At 29.7% G+C, this 19,601-nt stretch overlaps 4 protein-coding genes across 4 annotated transcripts; 2 read left to right on the top strand and 2 right to left on the bottom strand.

Annotated features, from left to right (window-relative positions):
* The first annotated feature begins 1 nt into the window (after position 1).
* LOC128966394 (peroxisomal ATPase PEX6-like) lies at positions 2 to 3,295 on the top strand. The gene is made up of 2 exons (XM_054313243.1): positions 2 to 1,250; positions 1,337 to 3,295. Exons 1-2 carry the CDS (start codon positions 87 to 89, stop codon positions 3,293 to 3,295), a joined length of 3,123 nt encoding a protein of 1,040 aa, XP_054169218.1. The 5' UTR covers positions 2 to 86.
* Positions 3,296 to 4,484: 1,189 nt separating this feature from the next.
* On the bottom strand, positions 4,485 to 5,560 carry LOC128951730 (synaptosomal-associated protein 25-like). The gene has a single exon (XM_054296994.1). The coding sequence runs from the start codon at positions 5,301 to 5,303 to the stop codon at positions 4,647 to 4,649; it is 657 nt and encodes a 218-aa protein (XP_054152969.1). The 5' UTR covers positions 5,304 to 5,560; the 3' UTR covers positions 4,485 to 4,646.
* Positions 5,561 to 9,031: 3,471 nt separating this feature from the next.
* LOC128953052 (ubiquitin thioesterase OTUB1-like) lies at positions 9,032 to 10,256 on the top strand. The gene is made up of 5 exons (XM_054298549.1): positions 9,032 to 9,197; positions 9,253 to 9,410; positions 9,486 to 9,689; positions 9,751 to 10,126; positions 10,184 to 10,256. The coding sequence occupies exons 1-5, from the start codon at positions 9,155 to 9,157 to the stop codon at positions 10,213 to 10,215; spliced, it is 813 nt and encodes a 270-aa protein (XP_054154524.1). The 5' UTR covers positions 9,032 to 9,154; the 3' UTR covers positions 10,216 to 10,256.
* Positions 10,257 to 10,507: 251 nt separating this feature from the next.
* Positions 10,508 to 19,304, bottom strand: LOC128951805 (papilin-like). The gene is made up of 14 exons (XM_054297081.1): positions 18,927 to 19,304; positions 16,649 to 17,482; positions 16,030 to 16,561; positions 15,101 to 15,964; positions 14,886 to 14,984; positions 14,135 to 14,818; positions 13,161 to 14,073; positions 12,695 to 13,101; positions 11,740 to 12,627; positions 11,559 to 11,664; positions 11,380 to 11,494; positions 11,098 to 11,299; positions 10,748 to 11,020; positions 10,508 to 10,684 (listed from the first exon to the last, which is right to left on the bottom strand). The coding sequence occupies exons 1-14, from the start codon at positions 19,008 to 19,010 to the stop codon at positions 10,536 to 10,538; spliced, it is 6,150 nt and encodes a 2,049-aa protein (XP_054153056.1). The 5' UTR covers positions 19,011 to 19,304; the 3' UTR covers positions 10,508 to 10,535.
* Between the last annotated feature and the right edge of the window lie 297 nt (positions 19,305 to 19,601).

Below are 19,601 nucleotides of genomic sequence, written 5' to 3'. Positions count from 1 at the left end.
GAATACAAGTATTGAATTCAATCAAACGTTTCATCATTTGTTTGTATCGATCAGTTCATCACTTTTCTCTCATCAACGCTCTCTTCATGTCTTCAGCAATGTATGAAACAGCACTTCCACTCAGATTGACATTAGATGATAGCCTGTTGAACACCAATAGCATACAATTTAATGGTAATGAAGACCAAAACAATAGTTATTTAATTTGTTATTTAATTAACAAACTTTCGGATGAGTTGTTTGATGAAAATGGGTATACAATCGGTTGTATTATTAATAAAATGATGGCCAATGAAGATCTGAACGCATTGTTTATATCTATTAAATTGTTGGAAAATCACTCAATTGGTCACCAATTGAATGATTCAATACAACTGATAGTTAATCAACAATTTTTAACTCATTATAATCTGACTGATAGTCAAAACAATTTGTTTATCAAATTTATAAAAAATTGTCCAAAAATTAGTAAAATAACTATTGGAGTGAAAACGGATCAGTTATATAATTATATGAAAAATGATGATAAATGGTGTCAACAGTTGAAGAGTTTGGTTGCTGAAAATCACACGAAGATATTGTGTCGAAAATATGACACATTTGACGGCAACGACAACTTAATTGTATTAAATTGTGAACCAATTCTTCAGGGATTATTGACATTGGATACAGAGTTTATAATCTTAAATATAAGTAAATGTGTAAATGAAAGACATTTATCTTATACGACTAAAAGTGAAGAGTTGGTATCAAACCAAGTGTCCGATAATAAGATAATGAATGCTTTGAATTTAATGAACTTTACTTCGAGATTACTTCTAAATCCCACTCTTTGCAACTCTTCTGATGGTTTTATTGACCAAAAGTCGGGTCACAAAAGTCTTGCGGCTATACAGACATTGACTGCTTCGACAACTTTTTTAAAATGTATGTCATTTTCATTTCAAGTAATAATATTATCGAAGAGTCCGTCCATACCTGAAGTAGATTCTGAAAATGGTTGTGTATTTCTTTCAACAAATGCTATTATCAATAAACTTAAAGCTGAACCTCAAGATTGGGTGCGTATATGGCTTTCTACAAGTGATAATCACGTTAAACCTAAATCACGACTGTCCCAATTGTTTGCTATCGATTCAATAAGCAATGATAATGTAGTTTATATATCACCACAATTATGGTTTAATTTGCAAGGATTGTCCTCTCATGGAATCAATCAGCCATTAATTCAACCTAATGTTACTTTAATGGTAATAATCTTAATCGTTATTTTATTACTTTTAAAACTTAATTCAAACATTGAATTATATGACAAATAATTGATTACTAATTTCAGATACGAAAAGAAGTATTGAGCGATCAAATTAAATATTGTCCAGAAATACAGATTTCACTTATAAAATCACCAGAATATTCAGCAAATACTGATTTTTCATCTTTACTTAAAATCTATTTTAATAAAAGCCGATACTTAGTAACCAATGATATAATTGGTATTTGGAGTCGTGACGACCTATCATTTTATAATCAATCAAAAGAGTTATATCAAAATGATTGGCCAGTTATCTATTTTCGGGTTTCACATATTGACAGTACCGGCTGTTTAATTGATTCAAATCATTCAAATTTGTATCAAATTTCAACTTCAAATTGTTTTATTCCGGTTACTCTCTCATCTTATTATAAAACAAATGTTAATCAATTTGAAGATAATCCAAATATATGTGGTTTAGAGAATTATATAAAAAAATTATGCGACATAACAATGCCGTATCTAATGTCTAAACAGACTAGAATTGGTACCATTATGATTGAAGGATCAATTGGTTCCGGCAAGAGATCCATTGTCAGAGCTATGTGTAAACACTGGAATCTTCATCTCTATAACATTAATATTAACGAATTGTTGACCGAAAGTGTTTCTCAATTGGAAACTAAAATTAAAGCCAGTCTTATGAAAGCTGTTTGTTATGCGCCGACAGTTGTCTTGATCTCTAATATTAACATTTTATCAAATAATGAATTATATGACGACTCAAGAATTACGAAGACATTTATTCAGACATTACTTGAACTGAAAGAATCGGTTAACGAATATCCAGTAATACTGATTGCAACCAATTCTGAACCGAAAAAATTTGTAAATAATGAGTTAAATTTAATATTTACTCATTTCATAGAAATTGAATGTCTTAAGACTGATGAAAGAGAAGCCATTATTCGATCACTTATTGGACAAATAGTTACCTGTAATATAGAATATAAAGAATTGGCACAAAAAACTACTGATTTTTGTTTAGCAGATCTCAAGACTTTGATTTCAAAAGCACTTAAATATGCTTATGACTCGATTTGCGATAAAACTGATGACTCCGATACCATAAGTTATGCACTTTCTGGTGTTGTCTTAACGAACGATCATCTATTTAAATCATTGAATGAATTACAGAAATTACAATTTGACGGATCACCTAATATACCAAATGTCACGTGGAATGATGTCGGAGGTCACGAACACATCAAATCAGAAATATTAGATACCATTCAACTGCCCATTCAATGTCCACAACTTAGTTCATTGGGGTTCAAGCGCTCAGGAGTTTTACTTTACGGTCCGCCCGGAACTGGAAAGACATTGTTGGCAAAAGCAGCGGCTAATCAATGTTCACTAAATTTCTTAAGCGTCAAAGGACCCGAATTGATTAATATGTTTGTCGGACAAAGTGAGGAAAATGTACGCAATCTATTCAGTCGGGCCCGAAGACACGCGCCGGCTGTTATATTTTTTGATGAGTTGGACTCATTAGCACCTAATAGAGGACATAGTGGCGATTCAGGAGGTGTTATGGATAGAGTTGTCTCTCAATTGTTAGCAGAAATGGATGGAATCAATAAATCAAATCAGGTCTTTGTTATCGGAGCCACAAATAGAGTCGATTTGCTGGACAGTGCTTTACTTAGACCCGGAAGGTTTGACAGATTATTATATGTGGGATTAGCTGAAGACAGTGATTCAAGACTTAAAATTTTGAAAGCATTGACGAGAAAATTTAACTTTGATTCCGACGTTGATTTACAACAAGTTGAGAGCTTATGTCCTCCGAAAATGTCGGGCGCAGACATGTACTCTATCTGTTCAAATGCCTTAATGAGTTGTATTGATAGACATATCAAACAAATGAATGATAATATTGATGTTAATGAAGATCATTGCAATCTTATTGTCAAAATGTCTGACTTACTCTCAGCATTGCCAAAGTTTAGCAATTATATCAATCAAATTAAACCAAATTAATAATTTTTAATTTAATAAAATTTAATTTTGTATGATATTTATGTTTAATAAATAATTTTTAATAAATGAAATATTTTGCCAAACTGTTGGAAGAAAACAATACATTGAAAAAACTTAACAATAGTTAAATTGATTGGTTATACATATATTTAGTTAAAACCCGATAAAATGCATATCATTATTAATATCATATATCGCATGGTTTGGTTCACAATAGTTTAATCATGTTTTTAAATCATCAATAATTGATAATAACATAGGATTCAATAATTTCGATGTTTCCAATACTAAAGCACTTCATTGATTTAATCCACATTTGTTACCAAATACTTTAAATGTTGTTTTCATATATTATTAAATTAAATTATAATTTTAAAATCTGAGTATTTTATGAATAAATAATATATAAGTTTATGTTATATACATATATTGAGAGCATAAACACTGGCTCTCAATGAATACAACAATTGTATCACACGTTTTTGCAAAATCGGCTCTTCATTCGTGACAATTGATTAAAACAACCAAATGTTTAAATAATTAATAATAAAAAAATGAATTTATTATTATTTAACAATTTTGTTATTTCGATCAATTAATTATTCAAATAAATATCTAATTATCCGTATTTAAGTGTATATGTATTTAATAATATAATTTTTATACTGTATTAAATCATTTTGTATTTTTAAATAAGTGCTATAATTAATTGATATTAAATTAATTTTTAACATATTATCCAATAGTTATAACTTATGTATAGATATTATACAGTAATAAATTTATATTATTATTAATATTTAACAATAAAATATTTATATATAATTTTACTAAAATTTGATTTAAAATAATTGTATTATTTATATATTTAGTTTTCAAAGTTAAAATATTTTCATCTGAATAGAGTATGTTTTAGAAATTTTCTATAATAAGATTATATATGCGATTAATTATATTGTATATATTGTATTAATCCATATAATTTGAGGTTTTACTCAATAAATAATGTAGTTTTATGTTAATATAATAATAAAATACAAAATGAAGAGCCAATGTTAAGGTATTTTGTTTTTAAGAGTTGATTAACTCTTGCAATAACTTCAAAACAATCCTTAAGTTATCAAAATTATTAAAATGTGACAAAAGGCTAAACATAACAATTAAAACAATTTTCTATAAATGTTATAAATTATATAAAAAATAAATTAAATTTCATTTATATATTAATTAATTTTTTGATAACTGAAAGTCATTTAGCAAATTATGAATGAGATGTTGTTATCAATAGTGATAAGGAATGGGATGCGAAACCACAGACTAACTGTTAGTTCATTTGATAAGAAATATGCGGTTATTTGAGTAACTTTTGTGCCCTTTCATTGGCGCCTTGGATTCGGTCCTTATTTGACTCCGCCTTAGCATTGATTCGGTCGAGTTGTTGGTTCTGTGAGCTGATCTCCTGTCCCATATCGATGGCCATATTCCTCAAGTTACCGATCATAGTAGACACTTGTCCCATATTGTCCTCCATTTCATCTTCTCGGGCATCTTTAGTAATCTTAGCGATGTATTGCGTAGAGATAATACCTCCACCATTACGTTCATCGACAACACGTTGTGGTTGTCCGGAGACAATCTTGCCGTCCTCTGATGACTTCCAGGTGCCCGCGTCCTCCTTAAACTCACTAGACTTACCACAAGGACACACACATATACCGCAACACTTCTCCATTCCTGTTAAGTTCTTCTCCGCCTCTTTCATATCAGTATTAATTTTGTCCATATCTTCTTCAATTTTGTCCAATTGTTCCCCCTGTTCGTCGAGTGCCACCAATGTCCTGATTCCGGCCTCTTTTGACTCATCACAGAGTAATAACATCCGTCGGGTCGACTCCAGTGAGTCATCGGTCACAGCATTGGCCTTCATCTGAATCTCTTCCAACTCTGTCTTTGGCACGACTGTGCCATTTAAGTCTTGTTGAGGATCTGGCGCTTGTGGTGGAGGCATAACTGATCCAAATGACGACACTTAACACTCTTTTATATTATCGACAAATAAATGACTAATAAATCATAAATTGATTCAAAAGTTTCAATTGTTTTGAAGTCTCAATGGTTTCACTGTTTGACACTTCACTCCATTTTGAACACTGAATGCATTCTCAATGTATTTAATGCTATAATCACTCAATCAATGCAATGCAATGACGCTTCACTGCATGTCTCCGACGCCGAGCAACACAACGACTGCGCGACTCTAAGGCGTTACCAATAAATATCAATACAGTATTCATACAGTAATACTGTAATACTATAACAGTATTATCGCATTTCACCACTAAATACAATACATAACTGCTTTAAAACACAAATAGTTTTCATTCAATAAATTTAATACAATTTAATGGCTTTTCTTTATTAAAGACCTATAAAAAGTTCATTCAAATAATACGTTCTCAAAATAATTTTAAATTAAATTTGAATTTATTTTTTAATTTAATTAAAATAAATTTAATAACAAACACATAATTTCGGGTATAATTAGACTAATTTTTTAGTCTTATCTTATCTAATAAATAACGGATTAGTCGAGTAAATTGATAAACGTTGACATTATTAAAGATTATTAGTTCAACACAGAGTGACATTGAAAACACTTATAACTCATGAAAATGGAATTACAAAAGTCAGTCATAGATGGGATTTGAACCCGGGATCTACAACTCAACAATAAATCTATAATTAATATATTTCGATCTCTTTTATACAATAATTACTCAACAAATATGTTTAAAAATTCTTATTTTGACATTTAATTCAATAAATAGATATCACATTCACAACCAATATATTAAGTCATGTTTTGTATTACATAACAGATGCTGTTTTTACCATTGCTTTAATGAAATAATCCATTATTTATTTTATCTAATAATTTATAGGGTATTGAATAATGCATTAATACTAAAGTGAATACAAATTTTGAGAACCAAAATATGTAAAATAAATTATATTATATACAGTAACTACAAAATTGAAGTTCATTTGGAAATTTAAGTTAATTCATATTTATATAATAYAGTATATAATTGTATTTTTCAAACACATTTCATACATTMAATTACAACTTCAAAAGTATTTGTAAAAATATCAAATCATTTGCAAACCAATCAAAAGCAATAGGAAAACACTGTATGATTCATAAAGTGTTACTTTAAAAAATATTTATGAATTATAAATATAATCAGTTGAGAATGCTAKAAAGCATTTCCATAAGAACTCCTAATACGAATTAAAAATAAAAATAAAATCCAATGATTAAGTATGATAAAATAAACACAACTATAGTCAAATGATTCAGTATGACTAAATAAATTCAACTTTAGTCATGTAGGGTATCAAATGATTTAGTATGACAAAATAAACTTAACTATAGTCATTTTAAATATCAAATGATTCAGTATGACAAAATAAACTACATTTAATTTTTAATACTTTTGCCGCCATTTTTGAAAAAATTAATCCTGATCTATTATACCTTATTTTTGATGCTCTATACAATTCTTAACATTAAAATTTTTACCTAACATTTTTTACTTTGGTCGCCATTTTTCTATGTTCCCGAAAAGATATCAAAATTTTAATGCTAATTCCTTATGATTGTTTTTTGATGCTTTATTCAAATCTATACTTAAAAATTTTTATCTAAATTTTTTTTTACTTTGGCCGCCATTTTCTATATGTTCCCGAAGAGATATCAAAATTTTAATGCTGATCCCCTATACCTTATTTTTGATGATTAATCCAAATCTGAAGTCAAAATTTAAAAATTCAATCAAATGCGGACGGAAGGACATACAGAATTCAGATACGTACTCCTTTCAGGAGTTCGTGAAAACTAAATAACGATACTAGCGGTTAGTCTACACATTAGTCTAGTATATACAGTATTTATTTAACCCAGACTATGATAATGTTATAAATTATATGTCAGTATTTTGCAATATAAATTATATACAGTAGTATATCTATATTGATGATAAATTACAGTATATATTTGTGTACCTGTATTTGTTATGTATTTTGGATAACTCTAGTAATATTAAATTGAAACACGTTTTCTACATAAACTCATATTACAGTATATAAGTACTAGAATTGCATCAATTATTGTAATGACACTAAATTGTAGTCAATGGTCATTGCAATGTATTTACACATTTTCCAAATACTAGTAAATAAATCAAATTACTGATACTTGTATTAATTATTTACTAGTTTTATAGACTTGAATACACAATTGTTTAATTATATTTATAATATTCAGGTCAATAATACTTTCAATTTGAAACATTTGCATATTTGCAATAATGTAAAATACAATTTGACAAACATTTCTKAACTATAAATAACTTATTTATAGTACAATAAGTGCTATCGCATTAAATCATTATATTATGAAAGTATAATGTATTGGCTAAYACAGTATACTATACTGAGTATAGTATCAAAATTCAAAAATAAAAAATTAATTTTTCTTTATTTGTAATAATTTATTAGTCTGAACCTAAGTATTCATTTTAATGCTAAAACTAAATTTATAATATAATTGAAATATATATTTTTAATGTATATGTTTTCAATTGATAACAAATTATAATTTTATTTTCTTAGATTATAAATTAATATTAAGTTTAATTTATAGCATATATAATATTAACTACATTTTTGTTATCTTAATACTATAATCAACAAAAGGATATCCGTCGGATTGAATAATAATAATAAACTAAATAAATAAGAAACTGTATAATCATTTTATAAAATTTATTATTATAAATCAAACATTATAAATAGTAGACTAATTTTAAACAATTTATAATTTTGAGTTTATTAAAAATGAATACTCAAAATTATTAGTTTAAGTTAAAAATAAAATAATTGAATTAATAACAAATAATAATAATAACAATTTTAATAATAAATTTTAAATATATAATATAAAAATGTTTACAATAGTTTTATTGAATATTATTTCATGAATTGTATTAAAAGATATATAAAATTATATTATTTTTATAAAAACTCATTTTAGACATCAAATAACACATATATTCAATCATATTTTGACACAAAATTCTGTTTTCGTGAAATTAGACAAAAAATACTCAAAATATTTACAAAATGTATTTATTTGTAAATRTAAATAAAATTTGAATTTCAACAAACATTGATATATTTTTAATAATCTGAATTAAAACAAAGTCAAAACAAACTTATTATTTTTTAACTTTTATTAATACTAATATACAGTAGATATATTGATATTGATAAATAGATTATTGATATAATATAAGTACTTTATTAATATATAAATTATATCATCTGATAATACCTGTATGATTAACAATCATTGATTATCATATGTTATATGATGTAAATTTATACAATATATTACTCGTATAAATAATTTACAGTAATATATGGTATAAAAAATATTAATTTTTGACAGACAGATAGACAGACAGACAGACAGACAGACAGACAGAATTTAAAAACAAACTCCTTTCAGGATTTTGTGAAAATATTAACTAAAAATGATTTTTTATGTAAAATAACGGATAGTTTGATCCGATAATAGTTAATAAATTAATTGTTTAAATGATTTAAAAGTTTTGATGAAATGAAATGAAAATGACTTTTATGTTAAAACTATTGCTTTGATTGAGAAGACGTAATCAATGGATGAATGTATTGTAAGTATTGTTTCCACACATTGTTTGACAATCAAGTTGTGTCTCATTTGAACATTTGGTTGACCACTAATTACCACTTGAAGAGACACTTACTGTCACCGCAATGAATGTCAACACAGACGCCGAAGAATGCAATGCAAACAAAGGTAGTGTTGAATACGTCCGTTGGATTAAATGAATTGATTGATGACTTGATTGCAGCTCAAGAGGCAAATAGTGATGAGTTGATTATGGCTCAGGAAAAGGCCATCGAGTCTGAGATCGCAGAGAATTGTTGTTTAGTTGGACCAAGACTTGAATTAACCCGACTTAGTGACGAATACTCATCTGAAGACCTCATTTATCAGCAAAAGATTGCTGTAATTAATAATTTGATTGATTGTTCTCTTTGTGATATCAATTGATTTTATAGTTGATTTGGTTTTTAATCACAGGATTTACAAGAAAACTATTTATTTATCCGAAAGACAAGACCCGACGGGAATTGCTTTTTTCGCGCCTTTACTTTCAAGTACTTTGAATATCTTCTAAATGATAAACAAGAGTTGAATAGGTTTTGGCCAATTGCTGAACAAAGTAAGGAACAAATTGTCAAACAAGGATATACTGAATATACAATTGAAGACTTTTATGATATGGTAAATGATGTGGTATTAAGTGAACGAAATAATTGTAAATAAAATATTATTTTTTGAATAGTTTATGGATATTTTGAAGAGAATATCGGAAGGGATGACTCTCGAGGAATTAATCCAATTATTTAACGAGCAGTCATCAGATTTTATAGTTTGTTATATACGACTCATAACATCAGTTCATCTCCAGAGAGAATCGGATTTCTTCTCTAATTTTATTGAAGGCCACAGAACTGTTGTTGAGTTTTGTAAGCAAGAAGTGGAGCCAATGTATAAAGAGAGTGATCACATCCACATCATTGCTTTGACCACTGTCTTCAAAGTTGGCGTTAGGATTGTTTATATGGATAGAGGAGCTGAAGGAAAGATCAATACACACGACTTTGGCATCGATGACAACTCAAGTCAAACACCGAAAGTGTTTTTACTTTATAGACCAGGTTTTACATACATTTGAATATATTTTTTATTTGATTGACTTATTTTATATATTACAGGTCATTACGACATACTTTATCCAAAAGATTGAGTATAACATGCATTATATTAAAGAGATAAATGAGATAAATGTGGACTAAATGTTTGTAAATTCATTTTTAAAAAATAGTTTTTACAAATAACTTCATTTACACTGATATATTGATTAATTTAAATAAATAATTTTTTATATGATTCAAGTCTTGATATACTGTAATAATTGTCAAATATATATAATGATTATAAAATTATAATTTTTAATTTATATCAATTAACTAATTTAATTTAATTAATTTAAATGATAGTTAATATAATTTATATATATAAAGCTATATTAAAGGCAGTGATATATTGCTGTCAATTGATTTTTGATTACCACTTGTTGTCGACCTGAGCGGCAATAAGACACGAATGGCAACAAAACTTTGCATAATGAGGGTTATTGCAGTATTTGGCTTTTACTATAAGGTCACAGTTAGCAAAAAATGGACTGTCCTCGCAATCGGTCGGTATATGTTGACCTATTAATAATGAAATTACGATAATTGTTATTCAAAAAATTAAACAAATAGTTGATAACTCACTTTCAACTCGTATTTTGGACATTGCAATCACTTGTGTATATTGATTGGAGGCGCGACACCTATACTCTCCCGAATCATTGGATGATAAGTTATATACTATTAAAGTATTGTTAGGAAGTATCCTATAATGTCTATTATCAGACACTATTGGTATATCATTATTGAAGAACCAATCTATAGTCGTATGCATTCCGTTGACAACACATTCCAACTCAAGTGTTGATCCAATTGTATAACCAGAAGATAAAGTTCTTATATCTGCACTCAAGCGCTCTGTTTATTCATTTAAGAAATTATTTAATTGTTATTAATAAATACTATTCTTTAGATATAATCATTATTAGTTATACCAGGCATTTGGTTAGTTATAATTGGCTTTAAATTGGGATCAATGGGATGAATGTTGCCATTAATTGAATAGTTAGTATTATCTCTAATATTAGTCGAGTTGAAAGCTGAAGCATCGTATGGCCTGATATCAGGTTCAGTTGAATCTGAATCAAGCAATAATATGACATCCCATAGAGCTATTGGTCCCAAACCATTGTATGCCTTTAAGGATAATATTACAATACAATTGATGCGAATATTTGTATTTATTATAAATTAAGTATTAAACCAATCAATCATACCTGACATGTATAGACACCCCCATCTTTATCATCAATACGTCTAATAAGTAATGTAAAATTACTGAATTGTCTGTATTGTATACTATTCAATGGCAACATTTGCTGCCCTTTCCACCTAACAATTCAATTGTTTGAAATTTAGTTAAATTATTATTAGTATTAATTAGTAAATATCAAACCATGTAACTCTAGGGTCTGGATTTCCAATAGCATTACATTGTAAGTATGAGGGCAAATTTAACTGAGCTATTACAATTTGTGGACCGGGTAGTATACGTGCCGGTTCTGGTTAATAGCATTTGTTATAATTGCAATTAATTTATTTATATCTTTATTATAATTAAATAAAGTATAACATACCATGAATTATGAGTCTTGAATGTAAAGTAGTGCCGCTGTCCACAGCACAGGCATAATTACCGGCATCTTCTTTATCAACATTAGTGATCCAAAGGGAACCATTTGGAAGCAATTGTATTCTATCGGTAACCAAATAAAATGGTTGTCCGTCTTTACTCCAACCTAACCTAACCTGATTTGACTGCACCGAGACTTCGCAATTAAGCGTTACATTACTTCCAGCTATAACTACAAACTCATTATCATTGGTATCACCACTTTTTGGGTGATGTGGTTCATATGTATAGATATTTTTTGAAACATTTGATATGTTTTCAGGTAAGACACACACCATTGCGCAACCATTGTTACAACATTTATCAGCTTTACGACAATCGGCATCAGTTCTGCATCGATCGATACACTCTGAAGTTAAACTGTTTGATGATAAATCTGACGGACAAACCCCTGGTTTGTTTTTAAGCCTACAAACAGGTTGAGCTCTTGGCTCTCCCTTTTCATCTCTATATACCTCAACAGCACAAGACATGTGTTCAGGACATTGATAGACATAGCAAGGATTAGAACAGCGACAAGCTTTACAACCCCTCTCATCAATGTAGTCATCGATACCAAATGGACACCTCTGTTCCTCACATTCAACAACTGAACATTCATATGGTATTTCAGTGACAGGTCTTCTCTCAGTAGGAATTTGTGGCGGAACTGAATGTAGAGGAGATATTCCCGAACAAAATCTCATACAAAATTCATATGTCTTAAAGCGATTCTTATTTCCATTACATCCGCCGTAAACAAATGGTAAACAGGTATGACTTTGAGGATCATAAAACCAAAGAGCTTGAGTCTCAGTACAGGGACCTGACTCTACCTCCTGACGACAGACAACTAAACAAATATATATTATTATTAATTTAGTTTTTTTGTTAATATCTGTTAAATAAATAATACAAACCTTCTCTCGATTCATAATCATCCGGTCCTTCCCAAGGCTTTGATATTTTGGTTAAACATTTTCTTTCACACTCTTCACTGCTATCAAAACGATTATCATTACCTTCACATCCGCCATAAATGAATTGTCTACATTGATTATCTTCACGAGAATAAAACCATCGGGGAAAGTACCCCCGACAGGGACCGGCAATATGTGACTGATCGCAGATATTGTGAACCGTCGATACAGTGCCAACACTTGCGCTTGAAGTGTGTGACTTGCACTGGGCATCACACATCTCTTTACTATTGAATCGGTTAGCATTTCCATGACATCCGCTGAAGAGGAATTCAAGACATTCATTAGAATTGCTATCAAAATACCATTGAGTGAAACGCCCGGAACAGGAACCGACAACTTTTTCCCTAAAATTAATATAATTTCTATAATTTTTTGAAATTTATTATACAATATAATAGCTTACAGTTTGCAGATATTCTGTGAGTTCCAACACTTGGCCTCACAATCGCTACGAGAAGTAAACCTGTTTTCATTGCCTTCACACCCGCCGTATAGGAATTCCTTACAAACGCCATCAGTTCTGTCATAAAACCAACGAATTTCATTTTGAAGACAAGGACCCGACTCATAGGATTTGAAACAATATTCTGTCTTAAAATGTTTGACCGATAACTCAGTTGACACAACAGAAAATGGTCCGCACTTTTGGGAACAGTCTTCAAATGAATTAAAATTATTTTCATTACCCTTACATCCAGAGTAATAAAAACGATGACACTTTCTATCTTTTTGATCGTAATACCAGCGCTCTCTATAATCAAAACAATTTCCCGGTTCTTTAGGTTGATGGCATATATTGCGATCCCAGTGCGCGAATAGACACGAACGCTCACAAGAGGCTCTGTCATCAAAACGGTTGCCATTTCCCTCACAACCGCCGTAATAAAATCTTTCACAGCGTCGAGTTTCTTGATTGAAATACCATTGGATAATAGCTGCTCTACAGGGGCCCTCCTCTCTGGGTAGTGAACACACACTTTCAGCTCTAGCCATGACTTTAGTCTGGTTGCACATCCTCTCACAGTTGCCTTTATCGACAAATCTGTTTTTATTACCCTCACACCCGCTGTAAATAAATTCCCGACAAATACCAAAGTCGTTATCATAATACCAACGCGGGAATGACCCCAAACAGGGACCCTCTGCTTTAGGAAAGGCACAAATTTCTTGAGCTGTTTGTGATCCACAAGAGTTACGACATTCTTCCTCCGATTGAAAGTTATTTTGATTGCCTTTACAGCCGCCATAATTAAATGGCAGACAACGACCCTCTTCTTTACGATAATACCAGCGCTCGTAGTTTCCACGACACGGACCTGTTTACATCAATACATTCAATAAGACTTATTGCTTAACACATAGATGTTTAGGACATACCAACTGATGGTGACTGATCACACCTATCGAGAACAGTCTCTTGATGGACACATGACTGTTCACACACTTCTTTAGTATCATATTTATTAGTATTTCCAAGACATCCTCCATATATAAATTGTTGACAACTTCTTGATTCAGTAGTGAAGTGCCACATAACGTACGATCCATTGCACGGTCCGCTAACCTTCGGAAGCGCACATTTTTCTGGACCCTCAGGTTTAACACACGATAACTCGCATTGTTCTTGTGATGAAAATCTATTGCCATTTCCCTCACACCCTCCGTACCAAAATCGGTTACATCCGCCATATGTGACATCAAAATACCATTTAACAGTATAATTACGACACGAACCCCTCTCTTTATTCAGACCACAAACTTCTGAAGCTAATTTCAAGTCAAGTGATGGTCCGGATGGACAGCCCTCAAATTTGGGTCCATATGCTATAGTAATTCCATCGTGACAACAACCAAATGGTGTATTAGCACAAGAACAGCCTTCAAAGTTAGGTCCAGTTGCTGGAGTAATTGATCCAGGACAACAACCATAAGTTAACGAATCACATGGACATCCAACATAATTTGATCCCTTTGCTTGAGAGACCATATCAGGACAACAACCATAAGTTGATGCCTCACAACTACATCCTTCAGAATTTGGACCAATTGCTGGGGTAACACCTATTCAATTAAAATTATAAAATTTATTTAAATAGAAAAGTATATTAATGAATAAATCAATTAATACCATCATTACAGCACCCATAAAGCATACGGGAACAAACACAGCCCTCATAATTTGGTCCTTCAGCCGGAGTATACTTGTCTTGACAGCACCCGTTGGCAACTAATTTAACATATAATTGATATTATATTAATAGTAATGTTCAATATTTGACGCTAATATCAATTAAAACAATATCAACATCGAAAACATCAATATATAGTATATTGAATACATACAATCCTGACACGTGCAGCCATAATATCGGGGACCAGTGGCCGCTTTCTTGCCATTAGGACAACATCCAAACTCAGTTGCATTACAATCAATAATTTCAGTTGTAATTTCAGGAATACACGATTCATCTTTACAATCCACTTCTCCAACATCACCACTTCCTTCAATACATCCGTCACCATCACTACCCGAAGCAGCAGTTACGCCATCGGGACAACAACCATATGTTGATGTCTTGCAGCCGCCATCGGAAGACTTTTCACTTTGTGTGTCCACATCCTTCTCAGTGCTTTCACCACATGAGATGTCAGGTGAATCCCCTGATCCCTCTCCAATGCAATCAGATTTTGTTAAACTCAAATTCTCAAATTCTTCAGAAATCATAGTTGTAGTAATAACTACTTCTGTAGTTGTAGTTTCAGGAGTGGTAACTATTGTAGTTTCTTGTGTTGGTTGTGGGCATTCATCTAAAGTGCTTGAATTGGCAACAGTGATGCCATCCGGACAACACCCAAATCGAGTAAAATTACACCGAATGGGACATCCCTTTTGAAAAGGTCCGAAAGCAGCCGTTTCTAAATCCTTACAACAACCAAATTCAGTGGAATTACATCCATTTGTTATATCAATTGGTGAACAATTGCTATATAATTGTTCAGAAGGTGTTATGCCATCCGGACAACACCCATACTTGGAATTCTTACAATCTGTTACAGCAATCAAAATATCTTCATTGCATTCATTTGTATTGCAATCTTCTTTGATAATCGGCTTTAGATCTGAACCACAGTCTTCATCTGAGACCACATTATTAGTTAAGTTTAAGCAAATGACTTTTCTTGATTTTTGACCGCCACTACATGGAACTAGTGATGTAAACAAAATAATAATTAGAAAAGCTTTATACATAACATATTAATACAGTACATACCAGTGCACATATCAAATTGTGCAGACATCCAACTACCGGTGCAATTAGTTTGATGACAGACTGAAACGTTCTGGGGTTTATCAGAAATGCATTGAGAGTCTTCATCTTTAATAATTTCAGAGTTTTCATTAGTATGTCCACAGAAGACATGTCTTGTTTGTACGCCATTACCACACTTAGTACTACAATAACTCCATTCAGAAGTGTACCAAATAGATGTACATTCAGGCTCTTCACTACATAACCGACTAGTTTGAGGCATTCGGCTAACATCACAGGCTTCAGATGGAAATATAGTCCCGAATTGATCAGAACAGACAACTTTCCTCGTTTGCATATTTGGTCCGCAATGTTCATCACAAGAACTCCATTCAGATGTCATCCAATCGACGCCATCACATGAAATATCATTGCATTCTTGAGTATCTATCGGACGAACATTGACTTCACAGTCTGATTCGTTCACTATTTGGTCCATTAAAGTACAGTTCACTTCTCGCACTTGAGTTCCCGGACCACAGTTTGAATTACACTAATATAACAATGATATTAGAGTTTGAATAAAAAAAATTATATTTATTTTGATATTTATAAATAAGATTTAATAGATAGTGAATACCTTTTGCCAATCACCTGTTCTCCAAACGGCACAATCTTTTTCAAGTTTGCATTTCTGTAAAGAAGTTGGTTTTGTTTGGTTGAGTTGAAGACATTCATTATCGGCCAAAATTTTTCCGCTCTGTTCTTCACTCGATGAATGACAATATACCAGTCGATGTTGAATACCGTAATGACATAAGCATTGTGTCCAGTCTGAAGTAAACCAATTAGCACAGGGCTGAGCGTTACATATTTGATTATCAATGGGTCGGCCACTTAAATCACAGAGAGAGTCGGTCACCGGCAAGTGATCCATAACTCTGACACAATTAACAGATCTCGTTTGAATGCCTGATCCACAAGTTTTGCTACATTGAGAAAAGTCTGTCGAAATCCATGTATAAAGTGAATGCTGACCAGGAATTTGACTATCAGTAGGAACTGTATATTCAAATACCAATCCTTTATTTTTTTCTCGAAATAACAATACAATAAYCAATGGCTCTGTTGTCGGTCCGTTTGCTCGAAGACTTTCAGGAGATAATATGCCAAATGGTTTTCTTCTTGAATAATAAGAGAATGTCGTTCCGGCAAATGTATAGTTTCTGGGAAACTGTATTCTCCAGTTCCCATTCAAATAATACTGTCCATTAATATTACGGACCGATAAATAGTTATTTGTAGCAAATCTCTCCTCAATTCTAATATTTGTAGCACCGGTTGGTATCAACAATATGTCATTATAACCGACTCTTAATTTATCCAAATCAAACACTCCTTCAACTCTTCGACATGTATTGCCATTTCCACCACAAACACCACAGTTGTCTATATATGTGTCACATCTTGAATACTAGTATTAAATATATAATTATTTTTATTAATTATTTTCAAAGAAATTATATTAATTGGCTATTAGTTAGTTCTAATTTTTAATTTATAAATTTTCTATAATTTAGTTAAAATAAATACAATTATTGAAATGCTTGATAATAATTGTCAAAATATTTTATTTTTTTAAAGATAAGATAAATCCTGAAATTTAAAATTTTATGTGATTTAGAAAACTAAATCTTAATTAAATATACTATAAATTTTTTATTTAACTTAAAATATTAATAAATTATAAATTAATCTTTTAATAACAAAATCTTATGAATTATATCAATGATTGCTATCACAAACATAACCCATCAAATAGTCCGCTATTCAGACAAATATACAATATTTTTATGTATTAAATATGTTTTCTGATCTTTTCTAACTTAAATTTCTCCAAAGTTTTAGCATTAATTTAATTATTAAACAAATTTTTGCATCTATTAATGTATATCAATTATAATTTTTATAATTAAATCTAGTTATTTTATTAAATATTTTTAGTAGCACAAAAATAATATCACAATTTAAATATTTTGTTAAAACTTTGTTATATTTTGTTAAATATTTTGTTAAATAAACTAAAATAAATTAGTGATTAATATAGGTAATTTTAAATAAAACTAATAAAATTTCAATGATTATTTATTTATATAAGTATAAAAATTTATTATCGACAAATACCAATTGGATATAAATTGCTTAAAATATATTAATAAATTATATAATATAAATATTTGTCTATAGAAATGTTTATTGAAAAATCTGTCACATTGTTACCATTTATAAAAAAATAAAAAACATGTTTATTATATGTATTTTTAACTTTATAATTAAATTAAATTATATTATCAATATTAATTCTCAAATAATTATCTTCATATATGTTAAATCTGTATGTATTAAATTAAAAATTAAATTAAAAATTTATAAAGCTAGCTCTTAAAAAATAATTTATTGGTTTAATTTTATGTTGTATAATGAAATAAATGTCATATTATTTTATATTAACAAATTTATATTTAAAATTTTAATTATATAAAAAAAATAGTAATATTAATAATATACTAATAAATGTAAGAAATTAACATATAAATTATAGGTAAGTGCTTTACATGAAATTATATTAATTATATATACTGTATATTCAATGTGTTGAAAGTTATACAATAACTTTTTAGATATAAAGGTTAGATATAAGTAATGGTTAACACAAATATTTCAAATGAATAAATGAAGTATTTTTAAGAAATATTTGCGAAATTCATTGGTTTGTTGTAAAAGTAGACGAAAATAGCCAACGGCTAGAGTATTATATAGGTTTTAAAATATGCTTTCAAATAACTTTAGCGCTTAAATCATTGGGAAAACATTTATTCATATAATAGATCCTAAAAAGACAATTGTCTTTGACTTACATTAGAAGAAAATGAATGATCGATATATTGTAATATAAATAACACACAAAACCAATGTCTCATTAATTTTAATTTATTCTTCATTATAATAATTAACTATTTGAATGACACATTCATAGACTTAATTAAATTGATTGTAAGCTTCAAAAAAAACTTTTATTTTCACTAAAGGAGTATTTGTTGTGTTGGGACACTCACTCACATAGTGTGCACTGTATGAGAGCTCTCCAGTTGTAATTCAAACACAGACTAAAAGTTTACAAAACTAATGATTTTACAACTGAATGGACGGCAATATAATTGCACTAAAAGTGTTGGAAAAGTTACAAAAGCCTACTATTTTCTCAGCTAAAAGACTCTCTCTCTCTCTCTCTCTCTCTCTCTTCTCCATTAAATTTGCATTTGTTTGGGCGGTTCTCACACTTTCAGACACCGGCTCTCATTCTTATAGAAGGTTTAGCTTAAAAATTGTCTTCGAGTTGAAGTCAAAATTCTTTACATTTAGACTTAATTTTTAGTCATTAAAATAACAAAACTTTGAAAGAATACTTAAACTAAAATCATATAATTTTGCAGATTTGTAAATTGTGTATAAAATGTATATATTATAAATATTTATTAAATTATTTGAATTAAATTATCTTAAACTATAAAATCATATAAACATACTGTACT

The sequence above is a fragment of the Oppia nitens genome, unplaced genomic scaffold, assembly GCF_028296485.1.
Source record: "Oppia nitens isolate AA-2021 unplaced genomic scaffold, nextdenovo-longstitch-racon4-pilon3 scaffold1_pilon_pilon_pilon, whole genome shotgun sequence".
Lineage (NCBI taxonomy): Eukaryota > Metazoa > Arthropoda > Arachnida > Sarcoptiformes > Oppiidae > Oppia > Oppia nitens.
This window is presented reverse-complemented; position numbering and strand designations above follow the sequence as displayed.